Here is a 27,998-nt window from a genome sequence, read left to right on the forward strand (position 1 = left end):
GACTACTGAGCGGTCACCGAGGAAAAAAGGAAAAGTAACTACGAACTCAAGAAAGGAAAAAACTGGCGGTGGTGGTCGAAAGGAGTGGGCACCATACAGATTTTACCACTAAACGGATCGCGATGATTTAGTGTCCGCAGAGCACACCTGATAAGCACTTTGCGCTGCTGAAACGGGACTTACGCGCATCGGAAACTTGGATCTCGCAGCCGTGAAGAGTGTTGAGATTTCGGACGATATGCGGAGCTGAGGAGCGTTGAGCGGCTTGAGTCTGGGGGCACCATTTCTCTAAGCCGTAACTTTGTTTGTTACATACTAAGTTCGACCCAAGACCCCATAACCTTCAGCCCAAAGCTGTGCGTAAACGTGTTGCCAAGTTTGTAGTTTCTCTGCTTGTGTGGATCTAATTTAAGGCTCTCGGCTGCGCTGTGTCTTTTCCACTGCCTGTTCTACAATCACTGCAGCGTGATATGAAGCTGTTAACATACTTTATCTACTTGTGGACTAAAACACAGAAACTCTTTTCTACCTACTCGGTTGCCAACTTTTTTTTGTAGCCACTTGGTGACTTTTTGATCACATCCCGCGTCGTTCGGACTCCAGAGAAAGTTAGTCTGGAAACTCGTCCTGTTTGGGATGGATTCGTTTCTCCCTTCAACAAAACCTTGCTTGTTGGACTATCCAGTTTTATAACAACGCTATTAATGCGTTATAAACGGGACCCTGTCCTTTTGAAACTGCATTAACACCCCGGTTAAGGGTACGGAAAGAGTGTCTACGGCCGCACTATTTAACTGGATACAAAATGGCGGCGACCCTGGGAAGATTTGGATTTGTTTCTCGTTGTGTTTTTTATTTAATTTTCTTACTTGAACTGTTGATTAGTTATGGACTGGGTTCGGAGCTGCTCTGTGCCCAGAACTGCACTTGCAATGGAGATTCAGTGGACTGTAGCAGCCAAGGACTGACGGCGATTCCCCTGGACCTGCCTGTCGGGACAGTGTCTCTGTAAGTACGCACGTTGACTGACAGACCATAAATGGAAAATAATAAGTGTAAATAAAAGGTAGGTTCAGAAAAGGTCAGTGGCGTCCGGAGCCGTGACCTAAATGAAGTTGTTTAATGTGTTGATCAAAGTTTGATCATCTGTTTGAGAAGATTTTTGTTTTTTCATTGACCAAATAACTATTTTAAAGGAATCAGTACAATGTAGAACTGACTGAGGGCTTGTCTGCACAATCCTGCAATAGGTTAGTTTTCCATTCTATTTACTCATCCAACAATAGACTCCATAAGAATAACACGTTTGTACAATTGTTATTCTTCTAAAGGCAAATTGAATGCTTTGCAACTTCAACATATTTTTAGTAAGTAACACACATACCCAGAAATGTCTAAAATGGTGCACTAGATCATTACACTTTAAAATATTCTGAATGCATAGGCTACTTATTGTGGTAAGTTTACACAGATTTCTAGTAGGCCAAAGTTTTCAAATACACAATTTTCCCAGCTTGTTTTATAAACTGTAGGCCCAATACTTGCACTTCATTTGGATTAACATATGGCTTCAGTGATATCTGACACGGATGCTGGATGTAGGATTTGTAGGGGAATGATGCATCAGTGCTGGAGTGAACCAACAGCTCCCCAGGCTGTGTAAACAAACAGAGCCAGACATGTCATAAGACACAGAACTCTTCTTTATGCTCACAAATTTATTGCTGTAACACCCTTTGTGTCGCTGCAATTACTGACAAATTGAGTTTATTAAAATAATGCACAGGTTACGCAGCATGAGACAACAGTTGAATCTGTGTCTGCAATTTATTTGAGAAATAAGCCCATTCAGGCCATTTTAATGGAACATCCTGCTGTGTTTGGGAAACCTCAGGGAGAGTGGAATGAGGGATTAATTATTGACAATCCTATTCTTTGTCACATTATTTCTTGCACTATCAGTGAAGCTGTATGAGAAGACCACGCTGCTCGTCATGTTTTTCAGTTTGTTGTTTGTGCAAGGGTTGAGGCCAAAGACCCAGAGACTTCCATGACTCCCAGGGTTTGGTCTTAGGCAGTTTTGTCTTCCCCTGGGAAGTTAGGAATGCAACTTTTACAAAGTCCTCTAGAAACATGAATAATGGCACTTGTGCCCAGGCAGCATCAGAGCCCTGAAGCACCTCTTAGCCAAGTGCTGTTGCTGTTTATCATGACAATATGGAGACTGTCCCATCAGCCTTTTGTGCATCGTGACTGAATGCAGGTCTTGGCTTCAACACAGTTTCATGACATTAATGTGAAAGAGTTCAGAGGAAGTCTTATCGAAGTTGACTTTTTATCTCATGCAAACCTTATATATCAGAGTGCTCCACATAGTTTGTATTTAAGGATATGACTTTATGATGCGGTTATCTACTTAAAACACCTGCAAGTATGGATTTACTTTGCTTGAGATAGCCTGTTTTGTTGGCAGGTAACTCAAAGGCAGCCGACTCCTTCCTCAAAGATCTGACATTGCGCCAGGATTCTGCATGATTACTTTAAAACCAGACGTCTAGGTTTGACAATTTCACCTGTGTCTGAACGTAATCTTTTTCATTTGTACTTAGTTTGGGCTCTGTCCAGTCCATTTTTGTTAAATCTTAGAGGTTCTCTGAGATTAAATCATAGAGTTAAATCTTCGAGGTTCTCTAAAACTTAGTGCTCACTTCTGCTTTGTGTTGTCTTTATTTATGAGTAACATTTGATTTTTAACATGCTAATTGCCAGTTCGTGAGTTTGGCAAGGTTGCTGACTTTGGATCACTGCAACTGCGGTGATCACCTTAGATATTTGAGGATTAAATATTTGTTTTTTGGGTAAAGTAGACAGTTTGGAACCATTTTGAATTTCCAGTGTTTTGAGAGCATCTGTAAATAGTCGCATGATATTAGGGTATTTGCCATACTTTCCATTGTACTAAGAAATCAGAGAAGCCTAGTTCTCTGATGAACAAATATGGACATGGCTTTTGAAAGAGGGAAAAACCCTTAATGCTTTCCAATTGTCAAAACAAACAGGCCTAACTTTAACGATTTCTCGTGAAAAGGGAGTCCTTATGACAAGATTTGACGTGAAGACTGAACAGTAACCTCCTTTTGGTTGTATATTGTCCAATTCTCCAATATTTGTTCATTACTTATTTCATTTTTAGCAGAGAACTTGCATGTTTTCTTCCTGATTGATGAAGAGCCTAATAAAATTCAAAGCAAGTTTCCGCTCGCACAGTCACATATTCTCTTTCTGGAGTAGAGCCTTATCTTGTTTAGAGCCATGGTAATGTGTATAAAAGCACTTTTGCGCGCTGTGCCATGGTCGTAATGGGATTTCGCTAGTAAATAAAAGCATGAGCGTTGCTAATTTTGTGGCTGGATAAAGATGAAGGAGATACGTGGCGTCTGTTTGCCAACTCGGTGTGTGTCCCCATTGATATTCCTGTCCGTTTAGTCATGCCAGCTTTTGTGGACCTAATTTGTATTTTTATCAACCTAAGCAATCTATAGTGGGAGAAGGCACGGCTTTGCGAAACCTTAGATGCTCTTTTGTGGAGGCCATGCGGTGTTGTGTCAGCAGTGCTCCGTGCATACTGCCATAACCATAAAGCCTCATAGTATGGCTTTATTGGTAAACACCGCCCTCGGCAATTTGGTTTCGGGCTGTGATTTCAGGAAATGGGTTTGTGTTGGTGGTTTCCTGGTGGGGAGCCGGTTGGTCACCATGGGGGCGGGACGAGAGGCCTGGGGGAATGAAAGGCCACTTGAGGATTGGCTTATAGGCTGTGGTAGCAGAAGTGTTTGTCAGGGGCACAGTGCAGCTGCTCTGTGCACTGGTGAATGTCCTGTCAGTGGTCAGAAACCTCAGCCACTGTCACACATGTAGTAACACAGGAAAACCCACAAGCAGTTTCATGAGCTTCCTGTTTGGCAAGGCAGTATAGTTTGTATGGAGAGGCCTTTTATTAGACTTCAAAGGCCCTATACCTGATTCTTTTCTTGTACTTTTAAGACTTTTGTTTTGACCTCATTCAGTACATTGTGAAAGCAGACTTTTGTTTTTCCAATTGTGTGTTAGGAGGCTAGTTTTTGTTAGCATGATTTTGACAGTAAAGTTTCACTTTGCACCCTGAAAGTTGTGAATCATTCAAAGTCTTCCCCCTGTAAAGAACTAGAGATACTAGAAATCAGGGATGTTAGGAATGAGTTTGGACTACAGGGCCTGCAAATAAATGGTCACATTTATATAACGCTTTTCTACCTGCTTTAGGTACTCAAAGTGCTTTACATCAAGGAACCAGTCACCCATTCACACTCTCATTCATACACCAGTGTACACAGACACTTGAGGCAAGGTGGGTGAAGTGTCTTGCCCAAGGACACAACAACAGTGTGCACCTGCGGGATTCGAACCGCCGATCACAAGATGACATGCTCTACTCTCTGTGCTACCGTCGCCTGTCGGCCTGTAAATGCTGATTTGAAAATAACAATGATATGATCTATTTTTAATTCAGTCAATACTAAGTTTTATTTTAAGTTGACATTTATTTTAATTGAACGCAAATTTATTGAGATCTTCAGGAAGTTTGAACTAGAACTGAATAATCATCAAAAACATTATTTTCCTCAGTTGTATTTGGTTTTTGACCCAGGTTAATGTAAGAAACCACTTTGTTCTATTTAGTGAGGCCAATGGACCAGAACTGCTATTTAGAAATTAGTAGCCGGTTAAATGAGAACCATTTCCCCCCCTATTATCTTTAACAAAACACTTTTTTTCTCTCTCATTTCCACCACTTGCATTTAAAGACTAACACTGGTGTTACCTTGTAAGTGCTGTAATGTTTGTTCCCTCTGCTTTACAAGTCAGACTTTAAGAGCCGAGGCCGACAACAGCAGCAGCCCTCAGCAGGCAGAGCCCCTTGTGGTTTCCAGGGCATTTCTCTCCACACAGCCCTGTAATCTTGTGGTATTGAGAGTGATTAAACGGAGTTTGTTTATTGTCATAGTTTTCCTAGCCCTGTGACTCTCATGTCCTTGGGCTGGTTTTCGAGGAAACAGTTGAAGCGTTTCTAAGTCGTTTTGAATGATCTTATCACTGGCTGATAATCTTGCTTGTTTTTTACTTATCTCCGCTTTAGTTAGTTTTTGAATGCATAGCGGCGTTCGATGTAAAATCAACACTTCAAACAAATGGGAGCAGGAAAGCAAAGTTTCAGCCCGCTTCGACTGCCGAAAAAGCCTGACTTTAACATGAAGATATAGGGTGAGCTCATACACTGCGCACATTGGATTTAATGACAATCAAACAGCTGCTGCTACAAGTCATTCTGCAAGAATCCAGTCAGCAGAATAGATGGGCCTTTTGTGAAGACACTTCTGGGCGCCAACTTTTTCTCCCCCATCCCCCCTCCTCCCAAAGTCAGTGTCTACAAAGTGGGTTTGATCGATGAATCATCTGTGAATTCTCTACATCTGGTAAGGGTTTGGAAATCTGGAGAAGATGTTAGAAAAAAAGCATGACTTGGACCCAGAGCGAGAGGTGCAGCTTCTCTCCCAGACAAGTTGAGGCAACAGAGAGAAAGCTATAGAGAAGTCATGTGTGAGTGCTCATTATTAGCCTATTGTACTTTCTGATCGTTGAAATCACAATTACCATTATAGCGTCTAGACGGCTGAAATGTCATATAAGATCAGCTGGTCTGGATGAAATGGCCTGCCCTGACTGGCTGTAATTTTCGCAAAAAAGTGAGTTAGTATAATACACAATAGGCATAAATGTGAATTACAGAACACAAGGTCCTCCATCCTGAAGGTACTCTTATGTTTAAGTTTAATCGGATGTTCGATTACTCTCAGAATGAGGTTAGGATGAATTATACGCAGACGGTGTGTGCACATACATGTGTAAAGTGGCGTCGCAGATCCTGGCCGTGGGTTCATGCGTGGCCTGAGGGTGAGTGCAGACCCCTTGTTTGCTTGGTTTGCCCCGTTCAATCCCTTGAGGAGAAGCAAAGGCAGTGCAGGGGTCTTCCACATGGTCCCAAGATGTGGTCTACTCAGCGCTAAGTCACGCTCGCTGTCTGAGTGATCTCAAAGCACTAAGGAGTTTGTTGGCTATGTGGGCTGTGTGGATTCTGGAACGCAAATGTTTGAAAATAAGGTGGTAATGCTCTGATCTCACACCGAGTGTCTCTTTAAGCCTCCCTAGAGTGGACACCCACTGCAGTTTTAGTGCAGCACATTCATCTTTATGGGAGTAAATCTTGCTCAGTGCCTTATGCTTTTAACCTTGTCATAGTTGATAAGATATTGCCTCGTTCTACTGTTTGACTGCAGTCAAAAGGTGGCGGGTTAGCTTTGTGTATACTACTTCCATCGCAGTTCAGTTGCTTGGATATGCGCTGACCCTTTATTAACAGGAAGAGTTGTTTGTGTCTGGACCATTGCCATGGCAGGGTTATTATTTGACTAGTTTTATGATTCTTCGAAATGGGCCAGATTAAAGGCCTTTGTCTTTAGGCGGGTGACAGAAAGCTCATCCTTAACATCACTTCACACTTGGAGCGAGCAAAGTTCAGCCCGCGTTTATCTTTGATGGAAGCGGCCAAGATAATAATGATGTATGTGCGCATCGAGTCGCCGCGCAGTTCTTCCCCACTGTATCCCCTCTCTCCCACACACCGGTCTGTGCACTGACTTACAAGCATCTGACATTCGCAATTACATCACCCCTGGACTTCCAGTTCTCGTTGACTCCCACAGCTCCCATTTTTAAAGCAGTTTAATGACTTTTATTTGTCAGATCAACTGTATGGGCCAGCGGTGACGGTCTGCCGCAGCTATTGGAGACCATTTTTCAACTTTAGACGGTTGCACAAGCATCAGACTCAGTCGTTTAGCCCAATACAAACAATAATAAGTAATACAAAAAGTCAAGGCAAAATCAGACATGTCAAAGTATGTATGGACGAGATGAATTTCCAATTTCATTATTTTTTTCTTTAAGCATTTCATTTGTTTTTGTTTTTCTGCTGCTGTTGTAATTTTGCCAATATTGGCTGTCCCAAAAACGATTGAAAAAAGGCAGAGACACATTATATCAGCAGATTTTTTATTTTTTTTAGCATACTTAAAGCAGTAGCTTCCTAAGTAACTTGTTTACCATAGTAAATCCTTTTCGTAGTCCCTCTGGGGGTAATACAAGTGTTAATGGGATTATTGGGGGGATCTTTCATCTCCCCCGGTATCAAAAAAACACTATTGCAACTTTGCTGTCTCCTGGCTGGGGCCACCAATACACACTAATGGAATCACAAAGAAGAAGCTAACAGGCTAACGGGCAAAACGCCGCTTAAACAGTATTTACAGCCAAGTTTGAGTGAAAAAAAAGAAAATGTTCATTGTGTAATTGGATGTACAATATTCCTGTTTCTTATTCCTTTGAAGACATTCTAGTGCATTCAGTTGTGTGTGATTTTTATTTTATCCTATTCGATCCTGTTCACTTTTAGCTCAATGGTTTTTGAACTGTGCATCCTTTCTCCGTGGAGTTTGACAGGTCGTCCATAGATTCTTGTGTTTGTTTTCCTTGTTTTTGGTTGTCTGCTCTCTCAGACGCTGATGACTCCTGGGCGTCTGATCGCAGCCTGCTAAATTCTTTCAGAAAACGGCACAATTGTTAATGGCTCTGGAAAGCATTAGCCCTTCTCTCCCACATTACAAAGGGAACCACAGTTTATCGCTATCACTTAAAACAGTAGGTGTCGAATGTGGTGAAACAAATCTGATACGCATGAAAATTGAGAAGTGTAAAAAAAAAAAAAAAAAAATGTGGAGAGAAGTTGTGTAAACAGCATAGTTGACCGGGAAAGTGCGGCCCAGGCATGGCTTTGTGCACGTCTGTTTGTTGCCGTGGCCTTTGGCACATCTATGGCAGGTTTAGCTCTCAAACGTGACATGCTTTCGGCTTCTCGTAGCTCAAAGGTTTCACTCAAAAATCTGCTAAAAAATTCACTCAATTGTCTATTTCCAATTGGACCTTAGTAGAATGTTGGTAAAAATCAATGGAATATACTGCAAGTGGCATTCAAGTCCCTTTCTGAAATTGATCTGTTCAAGATGGGAGCTTTTTGTGGATTTGGTGAAAATCTGACTGCATGCTACAAAAATGTAAACAAGCAGTTTTTGAAAGTAAAGTTACAGCGATGTGTAAATCACAAAAGCATTCTTTTTGACCATTGGTGTGTTTCTTTTCGATGATCGGAGCTTCGATATAGTTATTTTTGTCACAAGAATCCACAAGAATAAGATCTGAATAACCTTTTTCTATTTAGACGTTCGGAATGTCTCCTCTCAAAGTGCTGGTGTGCTCAAACCTGACCTTACAGGAATAATATTCACGGTGTTACAATGTGGAGACCTTTTCACCTTTTTTTTTTCCTTTCTAACTTGGCTTTCTAACAAGGTAATTGCCTCCTGTTGCAGGGGATGACAATTTACCAATGTCGGTCACAACGGGAGGTGCCCTGCCATTACACGATCATAACAGAGACGTGCACCTCCCTGTCAGGAGTCAGGACTGTGCCTTGGGGGGGCACACATGCCCTGCTATTATCTTGTCACACACACAAGAGCTGGCGAAGGGGGACTGTCATTATCTGCAATCAGCCGCAAAAGACAAGAAAGGGAAATCCGCGGAGTAGGACAGAAGATTGAGATTGATTGGCGTGAATGGTATTAAAAGGTGTGGTGTTTCAAACTATACTAGAAAGAAAGTCAGTAATTCAAAGTATAAACAATATCCAGTTCTAAAAGTAATGATATTCAAGCTGGTTGAGTTTACTTTAAGACTTGTTACACCAGTATAACAAACTTTCCTGCACTGTTGTCTATTAGGTTCACCAGTTTATGCACACTAGCTCAAACAGTCAGGAGTCAAGAATTGTTTGGGAAATGTTATTTGAAGGCAGATAATATTACAAGCACATTCTTCTTAAGTACCTCCTATAAAGTTCTTCTTGATTCTTGATCAGCCTCTCTGCCAACAGTCCATTCACCAGGCGAACACTCCAAGTACTTTGTTGTGTGTGAAATAAACTTGATTTATCTCAATGTTTGGGAAGAGTCGATGAGAAGAACACTTCCATCTCGACGTACATTTGTTCCTTTGAATGGTGGCAATGCTATATCACTAAACAAATCACTCTCAAACACGCCTCCGTTCAAGTCAAGTGGCAGCTATTAAGTCCAGCGTTTGCCTGAAGTGCAAATTGACTGAGCAGATGAATAGCCTGTGGGTTATGTTTGGTAAGTGAGCCAGAGGAGGGAGACGGCATGTATCAATAGTATTGATCTGTCCCTCCTGGAAGGCAAGCTGAATGGATGTACTGCAGCGTGTTCACCCATACTTAATGCAGACATTTGAAGCTGTTTGTCAAAGAAATAACTGTTACCTGTAATCAATATTGTCTAAGCAAAAAATGGCTGTGGTGGTTTAAACACATTATCACTAATACTGCAAAAGAAGGTTGTTTTCTAATTGATTTTCTGATGAACTGTCTCTCTTGTTTCAGGAATCTCGGGCACAACAAGCTGAGTGTGATCGACCCTGAATCCTTTGTCAACCTTCCTGATTTACGAGAGTTGTAAGTACTCACACTCACAGATTACTCACGCACGCTCAGACTGTTAGAATAGCATAATCTTTATCGTCCCCTAAGGGAAATTGTTCTTGGACTTGGCCACTTTCACCACAAAACATTCGGACAACAGCGCACTTTCAATAACATGCAAAATTACGTTAGAAAGTCAATAGAAGATGGTAACTTGTTCACCCGAATAAATCTTTTTTCTAGTTCCTCTGGGGTTAATACAAGTGTTAATGGGATGCTCTTTCATCTCCCCCGGTGTCTCTGGCCAGAAAACCACAATTGCAACATCGCTGCCTCCGGGTCGGAGCCACCAATACACACTAATGGAATCACGAAGAAGAAGCTATCAGGCTAACGGCAAAGCTAACTGCAGGCTAGCGCCACTTTAACAGTGTTTACAGCCAAGTTTGAGTGAAAAAAAAAGATCTCCATTGTGTGATTGGATGTACAATATCCCTCTCTACCTTTGTCTTTTCTGTCAGCGTAGTATTTACTCTCACGGACAATTAATGAGTAAAAAAATGCAACATGCTACATCACCTGAAGCGGCGCTTATGGCCTCTAGGGGTATGAGTTACTTAGTACTGCTTTAACAGATTGTTCACACAGAAACAATATTTGGTAAATGGTGGCTTTCATGGTTCATAGGCTTTATAGGGCAGCTCAGAAAGAATCGTCAATTTCCTTTTTATTATCATATATATAAAGACTTGTTAATCTATTTCCTAATTTATTGTTAGAACAAAAGCAAAAACCCTGATTTCAAGATACGATACAAAGTTTTCATTTTTCAAATATTGACATAATTACCTTGTTGCAATATCCTCCCATGTATTGCCGTGAACTAAGCTCAATTGAGAATAAAGTGGTGGTTTTCTATATTAAGCCTTCCTTCCACCACCCGATACTGTGGCCAACGCTGCTGGCCTTGTGAATATTTTATATGGTGAGGAGAGGGCTTGGCTCGGTGTCACTCAGCGCCGGTGCACAGGGCTCATACACACACGCACACGGGTGAATTGTTGATACACACTCTGGTGACATCTCTGGCAGGCCCGCGCAGCCAGTCATACGCTCTTCGACATCTGTTTTACTCCCGTGTTATTTTTGGTTTTTAAAAGCATGACTTGCTACTTGCTTTGCGGCCGACGTGACAAGTCGTGTTTGACATTTTTTGATTTATACAGTTTGATTAGATTAGGCTCCGTGTATTGAACATACAAACCCATCTTTACTAATGTGAGTTGGTATGTAGGCTCATCTAACCCCACCACACCTTTTCACCTTAGCTGTGAATGCCTGTGCAGTGTGTTTTCTGTGTCTGACCTTCTGTTTGTGTGTCACTTTACAGGCGGCTGGACCACAATGAGCTGACCTCCATACCAGATTTAGGACAAGCTGCTTCTAAGATTGTATCACTCTACCTGTGAGTACTGCCCCTCTTGCTGCTTTACAGTGAGCGTAATGTTCGGCTCCTGCCCTTTCTGAAATGACATTAGAATAGTCCAAGGAACAGGTACATCATATTTTGTGAGTAGCCGTGTTGGTGTTAATATACACATTACTTTGTAGTGGCCTTAAAGCTGACATCTCCACATGTTCTTTTCTACTGTGGGCTTCGGTGGTTGCTTGGAGTGTCAGCTCTGATGTTGTTCCAGCTCGCTCCCAGTAGTGAAACTTTGCCTTGGGGACTGCAGCGCCGACATTTCACTGGAGATTTACTGCCCTATTTGTGTGTGAGCTAGCGTTTCTAATGAAAAGTGACATACAAATGATAATACTGCCATGTAATTTAACAAATGTAACTTTTCAAACAAAAATTTCTAGACTAAAGATAAATAGCTTTGTCCATCAGTGAAGTTTGGTTGTTGTTGTTGGCATGAGATGCTTTTAATTTTGCACAACCGACAAGCATTTATAATAATAGCCATAATATATGACTGGACTTTTCAAAGAAACTCAAAGACGCTTTATGAATTTCCCTGATATTTCAGTCCATAGATCTGCCGGTCTATATAATGTTGCTCTGAATCATTTTCAGTGGTGATCTGAGTGGGAGTCACACCCCCACCTCACCCTATGTGTCATCTGCAGTTTCTCAGAATCCTGATGCATTCATAAGCTGACAATGTGCAGTAAGCACTTTGTCCGATTGGAACTTAATGGCTATTGAGGTTGTGTTTGTTCTGTATTTTGCATAGTTTAGAATCGGTTTAGATTGCATTATACTTTCATTATACCCATATTATACAATTTGAAGCCAGTTCACCTTATCTTTCTCTGTTGAACTGTGGCCTCTCCAAATGGCCAGCGTGTCTTTTTTTGGCCTGACTGGAAGCTTGTTGCTGGGGCAAGGCCTGTAGGCCTAGTGGGAGTAGAGGCACACAGCTGAAGTGAAGGCCTGCTGAAGCACTTGCAGCTGTAGCTGTCAGTCACATGGCTCAGTAAGTATGAGAGGAAGGACTGGGCGGTGTGAATACTGGCAGATCAGCCTGATGCTGCACTTGTCTAAAGAAATGGTTAAGAGTAGTAGACCTTGTGGGTGGTTCAGAAACCGGCACAGGAAGAAGGAATGGGATGTGAGAAGTGGTTTTAGACCTTGTTCCCAAACCCACATCACCAAATGGAGTTTGATAGTGTGTCTCTGTCCTGGCAAGGGCAGCAGCACTCTGCTGTGTTCCTCTGCCACTGCAGTCTGGAATGCTGTCTGACTGCAAGTCTGTGAGACACTAGTTGAATCTCACGCGCACATTCACTTTCCCGCAGCCAAGCAAATGAAGGAGCTGTATTCAGACCTTCAGCATAATCAAAACTGTTTTAAACATCTCATAATCAAAACAGGGGTTTGTGAAAAGTTTATCTTACAAGTTGTTATAGTGTGAGAGAGTCAACAAAATATGTTTAAAAAAATACAACTGTGTTGCCGGTGATGGTGAAAATATATAAAGCACTTTGTAATCTTCTTTCTATTTTGTTGCTAAAGTCGTTCTTCTACTTGAGGACTTTACAAATAAAATAGAGGAAGGTGCTCACCTCAGGAGGGAAGGAAACAGGCAAATGTTCATCAATCAGAGAAAATCCTGCACACTGACAAAGATACATTTAATTGGAACATCACTTCAGTGTTTCAGTGCCTTTATCAGACAGATGACTACTATTCCCCAGCCCCAAGTCTTTCAGTTCGGTGTGTATGATTGAATTTTTATTCCGAGAAAACTTGATCTACTCTAACAGCATGTTGGCCCTTTTTTCTCAAAAACTATTGACCATTATTTCAGACTTCCACAGTCCCGCAGAGCCCTTGGCGAAACCGGTGGTATCCCATTGACTCTCAAAATGCAGCAGCAGGATGTCAGAAAAGAAACACAACTGTTTTCAGATTGAATATTGAGGGTTTGCCCACAATGTCTGACTGTGCTGTCTATGATCTGCCAACTTTGAGTGGATTTTACCCCTTTGATTATTGATGCTTTAGACATGCACAAATATAGAGACACCTTTCATTGCGTGATTCTCATAATGCTACTGTCTGGTATATGCAGCTGGTTGTGGACTCTGGGAGGAGCGCTTGTGTGAAAAAATGGAATTGGATTTAAGTGGTGGAAGAAGAGTGAGAGAGGTCACGCTCTCCCACTAGTTTGAGGCAGTTCTGTTTTTCCCAGCGAAGGTCACCAGCTGTTGACCCCTACTCGCCCCCCCCCTGAGCCCACCCTTCCCATCCTGCTTTGCACACGCTCACTGTAGCCACTGTCTGCTGCTCTGCCCTGCCCTGTGTGCGCTTCAGAGCGCCTGCCCACATTTCAAGCTGCTCATCCTTAACCATTTCTGCCACTGTTTATTCAGGTGGGCTGCCACAGTGCTACCCTCCGCTCTCAGACGGCCATAAACGGCTGCGTGTAGAGTGTGTGTATGTGTTCATCCACCGGCGGAAGCTTGTTAGAAGACGAGACTGACCTTGTTTTGGCGCAGTTTAGCTGTTTTAGACACCTGCTCTCCTGCACAGGCTGTTAATGTCGAGTTCTCTCCTGGGAACTAAAATAGCCAATTGAGTTGAAGTCACTAAATGTTGATATAGTAACGTATGTCAGAGGGAACAGCGGTAAAAAGTTAGTCAATAAAAGTAGAAAGGAACAGTTGACCTAGTAATTGCGGTTGCGCTGTATATAAACGACTAGAAGCAGCCAATTGCACTCGTCCATAAGGCAGTGATACCAATGACATTTCCATCCCTAGTTAGCACACAAGCATGTGTTAAATGTGTCACCCGGCAGAGGCTTTCATGTGCACTCAGATAACATGGGCCTTCTATCCCCACACACGGACACATAACCACACAGCAGAATGGTGCATCTGTTAAACTTTACCTGGAGTTTGAATGCAAAGTAGTGAATGTTTTTTATTAATTTTTCCAAGTGACCATATTGCTCAATGTTTGTCATGACGGCACATAATGTTTTTTTGTTGTTGTTGTTTTTATATAAAGGCCCAATTGTACAGCTGTGTTCTACCTTTGTCTCCGCAGCGACTATTGTGTCAATTTGTGCTTAAAATCTAATGTAAACATTCCACTGGACAACTCATAGTAAGGGCACATAAAGGCCAGTTTGAAGTAAATAAAACAACATGTTCTGAATGTTGTGATTTCCCCAGTATTCGTGTGTTAATAGATTCATGTCCCCGTATTATGAACCTCTACCCTGATTCCTCCTATTCCCATCTCCATCTGTCTTGCAGATTATTGTCCTCTGTATTGTTTGAGATAGTGCAGCCTTTGTTTGGAAGATTCTTCACTGCAGTGTTAGGGCTGGACGAGAAGCACTATTTCTTGTGTACTCGACTCCTCTTTTTGCCTACTAGACTTGGGGAAAAAATGTTGTATTTAGAAGATTCGGATCTGAATGGGCATGAAAAGCTATATTGAATTCTGACTTTTTTTTACTGCGCAGTTGTGTGAGAACAACTCCTAATTTTACACCTTCTTGTTTTTAGGCACCATAACAAGATCCACAGTATTGACGGCACAATGACCAGAGAGTTCACTTCTTTAGAAACGCTAGACCTGAGTAATAATGACCTCACAGAACTACGAGGGCAGAGCTTCCCCGCTGGCCTCCAAATCCGGGACCTGTGAGTATCAACACAAACCTCAGTAACTTCAGGGATATATTGAGCTTATAAATAAAACCATTGCTAAACCATCTATCATAATACTTAAGCATGAAGAAAACCTTAACAGTGAATGATTGTTCCACCGGTACCACAGTTTGAGAAACACACATGTTTGGCAGGATTCCTCATCACTTATCATTGGCGTTGTTTTCTGTTTGTAATGGCCCACACTTCTGCACAACAGATTCACGAAAGGCCTACGCAGCTTCAGGGGTTCATCTCGTAATCATCTGTCGTCGTGGATGTGATTTAACTTTTGCTTTTGTTAGGTATCTGAGCAACAACAAGATCAAGGATTTGGAAATGGGAGTTCTGGACCATCTGGGAGCGACTCTGCAGGTTCTCCGACTGAGCCGAAATCGCATCAGCCAGGTCCCTGTGAGAGCCTTCCAGCTCCCCAAGCTCACACAGCTGTAAGTCTAGCAGAACTGTCACGTTTCTGTTTGTTTGCTTGCCTTTGCATTTACTGTAGTGTTTTAAGAATAGGTTAGAATAATTATTCAGTTTCTATACCCCCAGTAGCTAAACTGGAGAAAATGTGCTCGGTTAAGAGGTTAAGATGTGTAATATATAGATGTAAGAATCACCAGAGTTCCTGATGAATTTATGACCTAATCCCCATTTAGCTTGGTGTTTTCACAGTGCAGTTCATTTTTTATTTTAATTTACTATTATTATTACTAACAACTATTTTACTATTATTTTGTAATACTTTTTGGACACCTTATAGCAGTACTAAGTAACTTGTTTACCTTAATAAATCCTTTTCGTAGTCACTCTGGGGGTAATACAAGTGTTAATGGGATGATTGTGGGGTCTTTCATCCGCCCCAGGTGTCTCCGACCAGAAAACCACAAATGCAACTTTGCTGCCTACAGGTCGGAGGCCCCAATACACACTAATGTAATCACGAGAGAGAAGCTAACAGGCTAACAGGCAAAGCTAACTGCGGGCTAGCATCACTTAAACAGTATTTACAGCCAAGTTTGAGTGACAAAAATATCTTCATTGTGTCATTGGTATTGGTACAATATCCCTCTCTCCCTTTGTCTTTTCTGTCAGCGTAGTATTTACTCTCACAGACAATTAATGAGTAGAAAACCGTAGCATGCTACGACACCTACAGTGGCGTTTATGGCCTCTTACTTAGTACTGCTTTACTCTTTGTGGTATGTACTTACATACTTGCATAACTAACAAGTGTAAGAAATATAGACCTAATTTCTGGGCAAAGAAGATGCCCGGACTTCTAGCATGGACAGAAGCATTTTCATAAAAGATATTTCAACAAAACTGATTGACAAAAATTGATGTGTAGAAGAAAATAGCTGAGTGCTGAAATGAACAGAATGAGTGAAGGTGGACAGAGCAGAGCCGCCTTATGACATCAGCTGTTGGAGCCGAATAGTTTGCATGTCTGGAGAAACAGAGGCTGAATATGCACAGCTCTAGGTGATAATGGCAACAACATTAAGATTGCAAAAAAAAAAAACAACGATGTTCACCGACTCGAGGCAGGTCAGGCAAAAAGGGACACTATCTGTGATTTACAGCCTTCCTCCACATCCTACAAAGTGGTTCGTCAGAGTTCGCTCCATTATCCTCGTCAAACAGCCCGGCAGCGAGCGAGGTCAGCCCAATCCGTAGCTCAACACCTCCATTCTACCCCACGCACTCACCTGAGGGCGGCCCCGGCACTTCTTCCAGGTGCCTTTTGTTGCACAGGTGGCCCCAGTGACACTGTATCTCCACGTGCGAGTGATGATACTGAGCACAAAGAAACAAGCATGCATTTTTGTCTCTGTCAACCTGAGGCCGTATATATACAAATTGGAGACATCATGGGGTGGTTTCTCGAGTAGGGTACAGAATCCAGGTGATTAATGGCTGGTGTATTTTATTCCCTAAAACGTTTCATCAATAGGTGTGTGTGTGTGTGTTGCTTTTAAAGGATCATGGTTATTTAAACATCTCTTTGGGGTCTAATTTAAAACCTGCTAACCCTGTAGTTTTGGACCGCTACAAACATGTTCTGAAATGCATACGGTTCTTTGGATTTGTTCAGCAGTGCACATTTCAGTCTTCTCACGTCAATGAATGCCCCTGGATGTGTTTAAAATATGCACTTAGACCCACAGCTTGATTTCTAAAACATAAAATCCTTGATCCACTTACAGATATTTTTTGTGCGTATTTTTTTTCCCCCCAAAGTCACGCGACTCAAGTTAAGCTGTTTTTGTTGCGTCTCTCCGATACAGGGAGCTGAACAGGAACCGCATTCGTCAGGTAGAAGGTCTGACCTTCCAGGGCCTGTCGAGCCTCGAGGTGCTAAAACTTCAGAGAAACAGCATCAACAAACTCACTGATGGAGCTTTCTACGATCTGGCCAAAATGAAAGTTCTGTATGTACTCCTTAAGCCTTTGCAGAACATTTGTACTTTACAAGAACTGTAAATAGAGGATTAATTCTTTGTTTTGCCTTTTTTAATGCAGACATCTAGACTACAACAGCCTGACTGAGGTAAATAGTGGCTCCCTGTATGGCCTGACCTCCCTACAGCAGCTTTTCCTCAGCAACAACTCGATAGCTCGCATTTACCCTGATGGATGGAAGTTCTGCCAAAAACTGAGGGAATTGTGAGTATTTATAACTATTTCTTTACAGCATGTGAATGTGTAAATGCCTGTTTGTATCATATCAAACTGATATATACTGATGAATGTTAAGTAAACTATAGGTTTGTTATATAGCCTGAGAACTAAACCATACTCCCCCACCTGTATCATGACCCTGCCCAGCCCAGGGTTAGGTTACGGTGCAGTTTTAACATTCACTACACAATGTAATTCTCAGGATAAGCCTGTTTATCCCATAATTAGAGTGGAGCTCAGCAGCACTCAAGCTCTTTGACAAGAGTTTTTGTGCTCACTTCTGAGGCGCAGTGGCTTGGCAAACGGGCTTGTAATCCTCTGCTGGTCATGTTGTGGTAATTACACTGAAGGATTGTCTTCACTGCTTTGTGAACTGAATGAGGCGTTATTATCTCAGACGCTATTGACATGGCTGTCTTATAGGCGCTCTAAAGTGCTCCGTGCAGCTGAGGCGTTGCTAACTGCCAGGTAGCCTGTGCATCTGTGGCGCCAATGTTTGTTTATATGGACCAATCAGAATGTATAAAGAGCTAAAAGGGATTATGGCCTTTCCTCTCAGTTGATGCAAGTTTACTCTGTCTATCTCGGTGCCATTTCCTGCACCTCTGTCTTTGAGTGACAGATTGCTCCCGCCACCATCCTCCTCCACTTAGAGCAGCCAGTGCTTCAGCTTTTATTATCCCAGAGTTCTTATGACCCCGATGGCTCTAAGAATGGAGTGACACATCTTTATGAGGCTCCTGTTATTGCATTCCCAATAGGCCAAGCGGAGCTGGTCATCAACGAGAATCTCTGCACACATGAGCGCTCAAGCACAGCGTGGTCCCGGCCACAGAGAGGCCAATAAAATACGGCACAATGGGCCTTTCATTTCATTTTCAAAATTCTATTGAGGGATTTATCAACATTTGTAATCAGAATTATTAATCAGGATTTTGTACATCATGCGGTTGCTGTGCTTCCTCCCTAGTTATTTGAGGTATTGCTCTATTCTAGTTATGCTAACATTTGTTCATGTTTTATGGCTTTGATAATGAATGAGTATTAAAAACGTAAAAAGTATTTATCCCTACTTTCTGAGACCTTGACCCGTCCTCTGCTGGGTCAGAGGCAAGTGAAGCCATTTAAATAAACTTTTAGACAGAAACATTTTATATTGGAGGCCATTTCGGTGCGGGAATTGTCCAAACAAGTTCAGTTATATTGCTTGGAGCACCTCATGATATCGGAAGGAATTCCCTGGCGACAGAAATGGATTAGTTAAACAATCCTCAACACATCTCATGGCACATTTTCCATGAGTGAGCGACATTATAACAATGTCAAAATGCTTATTATGCTGAAGTTTAGTTAGCCTAATAAGCAGGATTTTGTGAGCTGGTCAATGCCAATCTTCCATTTCCTCCAGACCTCACACCGAAGGGTTTTCCCCACTCCCTTTCAGACTCATTTTCTGCCTCTCTTCTCTCCAGGAATCTGTCATACAACAACTTGACTCGTCTGGAAGAAGGCAGCCTTGCAGTGCTCGGGGATCTGCACACTCTCCGTTTGGGGCACAACTCCATTAGCCACATCACCGAGGGAGCTTTCCGAGGCCTGAGGGCTGTCCGCGTCCTGTAAGTACCTGCAGCATCGATGCAGCCTGACTAACAGAGGTGCACTTGGGATGGTTGAATACTGAAACATGTGTGAGATGAGTTTATGCTAGGGAGGGGTCATTCTTTGATTCTTGTCAATTAGCCATAACAATTGTTTTTTCTCCCTTGTGTTTTTTAAATGCACCTTATTCTCCTCGTTCCTCCATTGGTGACTGTGCAGATCTATGATGCAGGCCTAATGTAATCAGTAGAGGCTGGAGCAGACATAGGCCGGGCTCTGAAAAGGAGCAGGGAGAGCTTTAATTGGGCCGGCACTGCTGGCCGTGCCGGCATGGGGCTGGAGCCTGCATTGGGGTGTGAAAGGTCCAAATAAGCCAGCCTGCCCACTAATTCTGCCACGGGGGTCGTTGGCTCAACACACACCCCCCTCCCTTCCTCTGTGACCAGTCCCCTTGCTCGACAGCCCCCACCACTGGCCTTACTTTAACAAGGCAGCAGCCATTCACATTCAGCCAGCCAGAAAGAGGAGGAAATTGGCAGCTCAGGCCTAGTCTGTGCAAGACGGTGGCCACTGAACACTGGACAGAGTGTGAGGGGATGAGAAAAACTCTAAGGGGGGTAACTATGCGGAGGGTGTGTCTGATTGTCAAAGGCCTTTCCCATGTTTGAAAGGAAGTTTTTTTTCTATGGCTCAGAGGCCTGAAGTCCTCAAATTGTTGTTGTTCCATCCAGTGTACAAAACACAGGGACAGTTGTGACTTCACCTTGAAAACCGTTTTGCCCTTGAGAGGAATGAAAACAAGCACATGAAATACATGTAGGTTTTTTACACATAACCCTGTTATATGACATAATTAACTTTACCAGTTTATTTGTTGTTGTAAAACAACAACATTGTTTTTCATTGAATTAACAGGGTTATGTGTAAATGGTTGACAACATTAATTCCAACTATGACCTCAAGTTAGAGGTGGGCAATGTGCCAACATTTTTTTTCCACAAATTTCTAAATTCAGCGAATGTTTTAGAAACACTAAACATGTTGAAACGAGCTTTGTCAAAAGCATTCGCAGCTCAACTCAGTCTTTAACCTCACAATTGAGACTTTGGTTCCTTTCGTTCCCGTGACTTGCTGCCCGATAACCAAAGTGCTGGTGGTTTTAGACTTAACCTAAACCCAACCAAAGACACACAAACATCTTCAGTGGCACATACACACGGTGGTATAAAGCAAGTGAAGTTTTCAGTGATGAGTTGGACAGAGGGGTGATTTTCTAAGGAGGCTGAATCTACAGAAGTAGTAGTAGTGGATACACAGGTGACCTGTTCCCAGCTCAGCGACAACACTGTGAGACACTCGAGCGCTGCCATGCCCTTTCCCCTGTTCCCTCTCCCTCTCTCTGTTTGCATCTTTCTTATTCACATCTATTCTCTGCAGGGAGTTGGATCATAACGACATCTCGGGAACAATAGAGGACACCAACGGGGCCTTCACAGGATTGGATAGTCTCAACAAGCTGTGAGTCCTCTCTTAAGATATTCTCTTTTTTGCAGCGCATTGGATTTGACAATGTGTCACGCTGAAAAGTAAATATGTTAGTTCTACTGTAAAACATATTTCACAGGGTGTTTGTATCAGACTGTGCTTCATTCATCACCTTTTGGGTGCTCATATTTTTCACTTGTAAGCTCTGTTTGTTTGTTTGTTTTTTATTGTTTTATTGTAGATTTACACTTCAGTCAAAAGCACTTTAATACTTTAATTTAATTGTGTTTTCCCGTTTGTATCTGGAATATTCATTGTACTATACTTAGATGAGTAATATAAGCAGACACAGATGTCTTGGATTTGACTGGCTATGCATAATCATTAAGCTGCAGGATAAAAAGGTGACGTTCAGCCAAGATGGTTCTCAGTATGAATGCTGCCCAACTAGAAAGAACGGGGAGAGCGAGGCGCTGAAAAGGCTTTTCTTTGAGCCGGCAGGGGTGCGCTTTCCAATAGGCTTATTTCTATTGGTCCCCCGTGCCTCCCTCCTCTTATCCTCTCTTTGACCAAAGCTTGTTGTTAGGAACTGAGAAAGGGTGAAATTGAGGGCCGTATTCAGCAATCAACATCAAACGGCCCGTACGCCCCGCCCTCTGACCTTGGCCCTTTTGTTATGGTGCATCATGGAAGCTGCTTGATGCATCCCAACACCGATACCGTGAGCCATGGGAAAAAAAGTGTTGTGGAAAGTCTTCAAAAGCAGCACGTGTTCCTACCAGGGGAAAAGCTTTAAGACAAAGGAAACTTCTGAAGCTGCATGTTGTATGAGTTGATTTGATCAGTTAATCCATATGAGTAAATCCAAGAATCTAAGTCGATTCTCATAAAGCCTGAGAACAACCAGGATGACAGTTCACATTTGTCCCATAATATTGTGCTAATTCTGCTTTTCTTATCCTCCCCCTTTCTCCTCCTGTCATTCGACCCCCTTCTGGTTTGGAATTGACAGGACTCTGTTTGGAAACAAGATCAAGTCGGTGGCCAAGAAGGCCTTTTCGGGTCTGGAAACACTGGAACACCTGTGAGTATTCTTGCACAATGCTTAGCAGTTCTTCCTTACAGCAAGAAAGTTATACAGTGAGGAGGAGATGGGGGTGGAGAGGTGACTGCCAAAAGCTGCATTTTTGTAAAAGAAGAAGACGACAGGACTTTCGCAGGCTCCAGCTGCTTTGTACTCCTTAGCTTAGTAAAGCTCCACTTTGGCCTTTGATCTGCCCTCGCACAGAAGCAAACTGGTTATTGCATAGTCAGGTCTCAGAGCAAAAATCAGAATCAGAGTGTCTTCTGCAGGATGTTACTTTTTTGCATGTGTGTATTTTACTTGAATTAATTACAAACCTTATGCCCACAGAAATGTAGGAGACAATGCTATTCGATCTATACAACCTGATGCCTTCAGCAAAATAAGGAATCTCAAAACGCTGTAAGTCACCTTAACGTATTGTCAGCAATGATTTTTGTCCATTCGGCTCATGTTCATGTATGTTTTTGCAGTCTAATCCAGAGTGACAGCTTTCTGTGTGACTGCCAGCTTCACTGGCTGCCCACATGGCTGATCTCCCGTAACCTTGAGGCTGGGGTCAATGCCACCTGTGCTCACCCCGAGAACCTCAAAGGAGTTTCCATCTTTCAGGCTCCATCTGACAGCTTTGTGTGCGGTAAGTTTTTTTTGGTGTATTATCAACTGGACTGTCCCTATGCCCGGTAATGTTTCTTTTGGCTTGATTATCTAATAAATTGTGCATCTTCTTTCTGGTAGATGACCTTCCCAAACCACAGATTACTGTACAACCTGAAACAACAGTGACCGTTTTGGGAAGTGACGTTCGCCTCACTTGTACTGCGGCCAGCAGCAGCTCTTCTCCAATGACTTTTGCATGGCGAAAGGATCAGGAGCCTCTTCGTCACGCAGAGGTTGAAAACTTTGCTCATGTACGATCCTCGGATTCAGTGGGAGGTCAGAATGGAGGTGTCATGGAGTACACCACAATCTTGCACCTCAGGCGTGTTGCATTTGCCCACGAGGGTCGTTACCAATGCATTATCACCAACCACTTTGGCTCCACCTACTCCAGCAAGGCTCGCCTTATAGTTAATAGTAGGTTCCTCACCCATTGTTGTTGTTATTGGGTTTTTTTGTATGGTATAGTAGTACAAGTTATCCTTTGAACTAAATCTACTTTGTCTTTCTTAGTTCTTCCATCTTTTGTAAAAACACCACGAGACATCACTATAAGGACCGGTCACACGGCACGACTCGAGTGCGCAGCAATGGGACACCCCATACCACAGATTGCCTGGCAGAAAGACGGTGGCACAGACTTCCCTGCTGCCCGCGAGCGTCGTATGCATGTCATGCCTGATGATGATGTTTTCTTCATAACGTCTGTGAAGCCTGAGGACATGGGCGTGTACAGCTGCACGGCGAAAAACACAGCGGGCACCATGTCGGCAAATGCCACTCTTACTGTTCTAGGTAAGATCAAATGTTAAAATGAATATCAAATGTTAAGATGTTTACTGCTTCCATCCTTTTTACCTTGGTGTGCAGTGGTTTCTGTAATAGTTTGTGTAGCAATAAGTAACAACACATTAAATGTGCTGTGCGAAGCTTCTTACACAGCCAGGCAGTGGTCACTAACCACGGAATGTAAGGCCTTATATTTTTCCCTTCTCAGCAGCTGTGGCCTTGCTGTGGGTCAGAGGTCAGAGGTGATGTTCGGGAGTCAGGGGGGATGGGAGTTGGTGGAGGAAAGGGAGTAAAGCTCACAGAGGGGTGTTTGTGTGGCATTCCCTCCCTACTCCTTGTGCCCTGCCTGTCATGGCTGCTACACAGCACGCCTCCATGCTCCCAGCCTATAGGCTGTTTTAAACTGTAAAGTCTTCACCGACACAATCTTTGAATTTGGTTTGATGACATTCAAACTTCAGTTATTTATTTGTCAAGTATATTTTGTGACATTTTTGCATTTTGCTTAAGTTGTACTCGGTAATGGTCTGTTTGAATTTAGGATAGATATAGGTTTAAAGAGTGAATGAGGTGAGCGGGGGGATGCTGAGGGGCCCCTGTCTGGAACAGTGCAGCAAAAAAGAGTGGTGGAGAGGGGGATGGTGGGACTTTGTGAAAAGCAGGGAGACACATTGAAGAGAGACTGATGAAGAGAGAAAGTATTAGCAGCGCAAGTGGGTCTAGTGAGATCTCTTAATCTGTGCATGTCCCACTGTGAAGCCAAGTGCTCTGCCTAAGAGATGAGGCCTACTTTATAACACACAAGTACAGCACGCGGTGCACTTCATTCAAAAAAAGATACATAGACAACATTGTTCTGTCAATAAATCGATTGAAAGATACAGCTTTTTTTCAATTGGAAGGGGTATTTTAATTCATGATAATAATAATCGGATTTGGTACTGGTGGATTTGCACTGGTAGACTCAAAACAGTACAGGGATTGGAACAAAGTATTATTGTGCAGTAGTAGTCACTTTACAGGAGGCTTTCCACCAATCAAATGCCCTGTCTCTGTCTGGAGACAGGGCGACATTTTATCTTCGTTTTTTCTCGTGTCCTTGTGGTACCTCTGTTTGCAAACACATCCACACAGCAGACATCAGACTCAAGCGTGACCACTTAAGACAGATTATTGGGGTGGTGTTTATAGGTCTTACTACCAGTTTGGATCCTAAACCTGTGAGAGTAGCTGAAAATTGCACTGTGAAAGATTTAACTAATCACTTTTTCAAACTTTGTCCATTACAGAAACCCCTCACCTGGCGCAGGAGCTAGAGGACCGCACTGTAGTTGTGGGAGAAACAGTGGCACTGCAGTGTAAAGCCCTGGGCAGCCCTCCGCCCCGTATCACATGGTTACGGAATGACCAGCCTCTGCGCTCCTCCGAGAGGCACCATTTCACCCCTGGCAATCAGCTGCTGGTGATAGGCTCAGCCACGCTGGAGGATGCCGGACGATACACTTGCCTAATGTCCAATACTTTGGGTACAGAGCGTGCTCACAGCCAGCTGGTAGTCACTCAACGGAGATCACCATGCACAGCCCCTGCAGGCCCTGGCACAGTCACCATAGGAATCATAGTGATTGCTGTGGTGACCAGTATTGTTGTGACCTCACTGGTGTGGGTGTGTATCATTTACCAGACCAGGAAGAAGAGCGAGGAGTGTAGCGTCACTAACACGGGTAAGCTGACTAGAGCCATGTCAACACAAAACTGAGATGACTCGTTTTTGATGTTTCAACATTGCTTTTATTGTCTTTGTAGACGAGACAATTGTTCCTCCAGATGTGCCCAGCTACCTGTCTTCCCAAGGCACTCTGTCAGAGCGCCAGGACGTGTGCATTCGTGTGGAAGCCGGTGGTGGACCTCAGCCCAATGGACACATAGAATCCACAGGTATGCCCTTTTCTACGGTTAATGAGGTACAATTGCATATATACGTACATGGTGATTTCATTTTCTGGATCATTTTTCTTTCTGACAGGGTTTGACTGTGCAGTTATGTGTTCAGACTGTATAGAAAACAGCAACAGCTACTCTAAGGACCCAGACTACATGAGTCATGAGTTCAGACCTGTCGCAGATTTGGAGTACCAGCAGCAGGAGAGTGAACCTCCTGCGTACTCCCTGTGCACCACAGTGGAACAGCAGGACAGAGAGCTACACAAAGCCCTTTTGTGTAATGGGACACCCAATGGCATCCGAAAGGACGCACAAGACCCATTTCCGAAAAAGCACAACATGATACAACCAGATAGAAAAGGTGAGGCCGTGACACTGCGTGAATTCAATGAATTATCCTTAGTTCGGAATGTAGAAGCAACAGGTGCAGATTGTAGCTTCACAAACGATTTTCAGTTTAATAAAGCTTCATGATGTAATTTTAGTGGTTGTCCTGAGATCTCTTAAATGTTTACGGATGTGAGGCCTATCCCAGCATGGGTTAGTTCATCCCATTACCCATCAGCCTTTGAGGCACAGATAAGTAGCCCGCGTAGACATGCTCTGGTTTAGTGCCTAAATAAATCCATGCCGTGGAATTGGCCTGAGGCTGGATGTTCACGGCATGATATTGGCCATCTGTGAGGAATGATCACTCGTCGTAAGGAAAAAAAAGTTGTTGTTCAAAAATGCTTGTCATCGGGTTGGACCTGCGACTAACATCAGTCAGAGTGAACCATCATCTCGCTGCAACTAGGATCTCTGTCACGTCAACAAAATCAGATCAAGATCAGTGCACCTTTCCATGCAAATAAACACCACTAATATGAGACACATACCTCAGCTAAGCACACACCGTCTGGAGCCTGAAATTCACTACGACAGACTTTGGTCGTAGCCACAACACCCAGCTTCAGCATTTCATCTTTGCAGGTCCACATAGCACCGATTTATAGACTTATATCAAACAGTGATTCTCAAAGGTGTAGCTTTGGGACCCACCATCAGCATACTGTATGATCCAACCCAAATAAAACATTCACTTTCAACTTAAGAGTGGGTTTAGACAGATTATCAAAAACAGCTAAAACAATGTCAATCATTAGCAAGAGTCATTTTTGGCAAAAGGCCCACAAATCACTTGTTGGTCATGCAACACTCTTTGGGTGTTGACCCACCAGTTGAGACCCAATGTTGTAGAATATTTATCACCTAATGTGTTTTTTAATTTGCATTAATTCTATCTCAATGTGTTTGTTCACAGTGGGCAGAGCAGCACAGGAAGTCAGCCCCTTATCGCAGGAGGTTTTCTTTCACAAACCAGTGAAGTTGTCCAATCACCAAGACACAGATTGTGAGCCTGAGCTCAGACAGACTCTGCTGTCCAATGGACTCATTAGGGCCTCGCAAAATGAGAGCGCCCCCCTAAGGAGAGCCAGCGACTAGCAGGCACTGAAGCCAACAACATGAACTCACAAAGGCTGAGAGGACTTTTCTTTGCACTGGGAAATAAACTGCTACCTCATATCGAGGCCAATGGCCCTGAGCTTCCTGGCCTGCGGCTGGGAAGGCTCTGGGTATCCGGAGTTTGAAGGGGGAGCTTGTGTGGGTGGCATCCCATCTGAGCGTATTAACTGTACATAATTAAAACCTTCCTCTGGGAGGTGTCCAATAATTTTAGCTCCAAAGTATGACTTACATTGGAAGCATGTAAATGTAGGGAATCTGTACAGTATATACAGTATTGTGCAGGAAAAAGAAATATGCCTTGGACAATTTGACTGTACATAAGAGTTTCTTATATATTATATGATTTTTACAAAAGAGTATTTGAATTTATGTGCATGACAAAAGAGGAGTGATTGTATCTTTATTTTTGTTCAAAACCACATTTTTCAGCTTCTACCAACATTCAGCTGCTGTGCCTTACTGTACTGCATTATCAAAGAAAACTCCCAAAGCTAATTTTGAATAGCCTGAGTAACTCTGAAACCGGTACACTCTGGATGGGAGTTGATTGCACTTGAATGTTTGTAACAAATGTTGCCAGTCTCGGCCTTTTACAGATAGAACTAGCATCCATTATATGAAGGAAGGGCTTATATTGTTTATAGGTCAGACAGTTCAGTGTGGATTAGACATAGGGGTCATATGTTTAAGCACTTTTAAATACTTCATATAGAAATTCAGATTAATAGAACCAGAGGTGCCTCCTTAAGGGTGAGGAGATATTCCATGTTGACAAAGTAATCGCCACACACTGTACCTACTACCACTAGGCTCTTCCACCTGTTTCATTTCAGTTACTGCTCTGTTGAAACCTTTTATGCTTCCACTCCAATTTATTTTCAGAAAAGTGTTTTTAGTTCAGAGAAAATTACTTTGCCATTTGGATTTTACATTAGATGTGTCTTCGCTTTCAAGCCACGAGCGTTCAAGCACTTACTGTTATTTGGATTAAAAGTGACTATTTTAACCCGGTGAATTTTACTGCTGTAATGTGCCTGAACATCCACCGTAAATGGCCAGTATTTCACATATATTCAGCCTGCAAGTTCAAAGGTTTACAGTGCAGTTCTTCATGCACCGTCAGACACGGTTTAAATGGCTACTTTGTTCGGTGTTTACATGTGTTTCTGTTCACTGTTCTGTTACCTGTGGCCTTATCAAGGTAAACCAGGGGACGTGCTTCTCTGATTACTCTTGATGGCGCCTATCAGTGAAGATTTTACCTGCAACACCTGTCAGAAAACCCCTCTTTTAGAATCTAATCCACCAAGCAAAAGGGACAAAATGGAGTGCGGTTCAGTTCATGCGTAATTTATTAAACTGTGTAAACCATTGTAACAACAGCAAAGCTAGAGTCTAATAAATCACTTTTGCTAGTAC

General features: G+C 42.8%; 1 protein-coding gene across 1 annotated transcript; it reads left to right on the plus strand.

Moving 5' to 3' along the window:
* On the plus strand, window positions 1-27,997 carry lrig1 (leucine-rich repeats and immunoglobulin-like domains 1). The gene is made up of 18 exons (XM_079579232.1): window positions 1-1,008; window positions 9,611-9,682; window positions 11,040-11,114; window positions 14,678-14,815; window positions 15,127-15,270; window positions 17,116-17,259; window positions 17,351-17,494; window positions 18,982-19,125; window positions 20,546-20,626; window positions 21,606-21,677; window positions 22,008-22,079; window positions 22,151-22,314; window positions 22,416-22,754; window positions 22,851-23,132; window positions 24,416-24,850; window positions 24,933-25,064; window positions 25,153-25,431; window positions 26,374-27,997. The coding sequence occupies exons 1-18, from the start codon at window positions 806-808 to the stop codon at window positions 26,553-26,555; spliced, it is 3,102 nt and encodes a 1,033-aa protein (XP_079435358.1). The 5' UTR covers window positions 1-805; the 3' UTR covers window positions 26,556-27,997.
* Window position 27,998: the final 1 nt, after the last annotated feature.

This window comes from Gobius niger (genome assembly GCF_951799975.1).
Source record: "Gobius niger genome assembly, chromosome: 20".
NCBI classification, from domain to species: domain Eukaryota; kingdom Metazoa; phylum Chordata; class Actinopteri; order Gobiiformes; family Gobiidae; genus Gobius; species Gobius niger.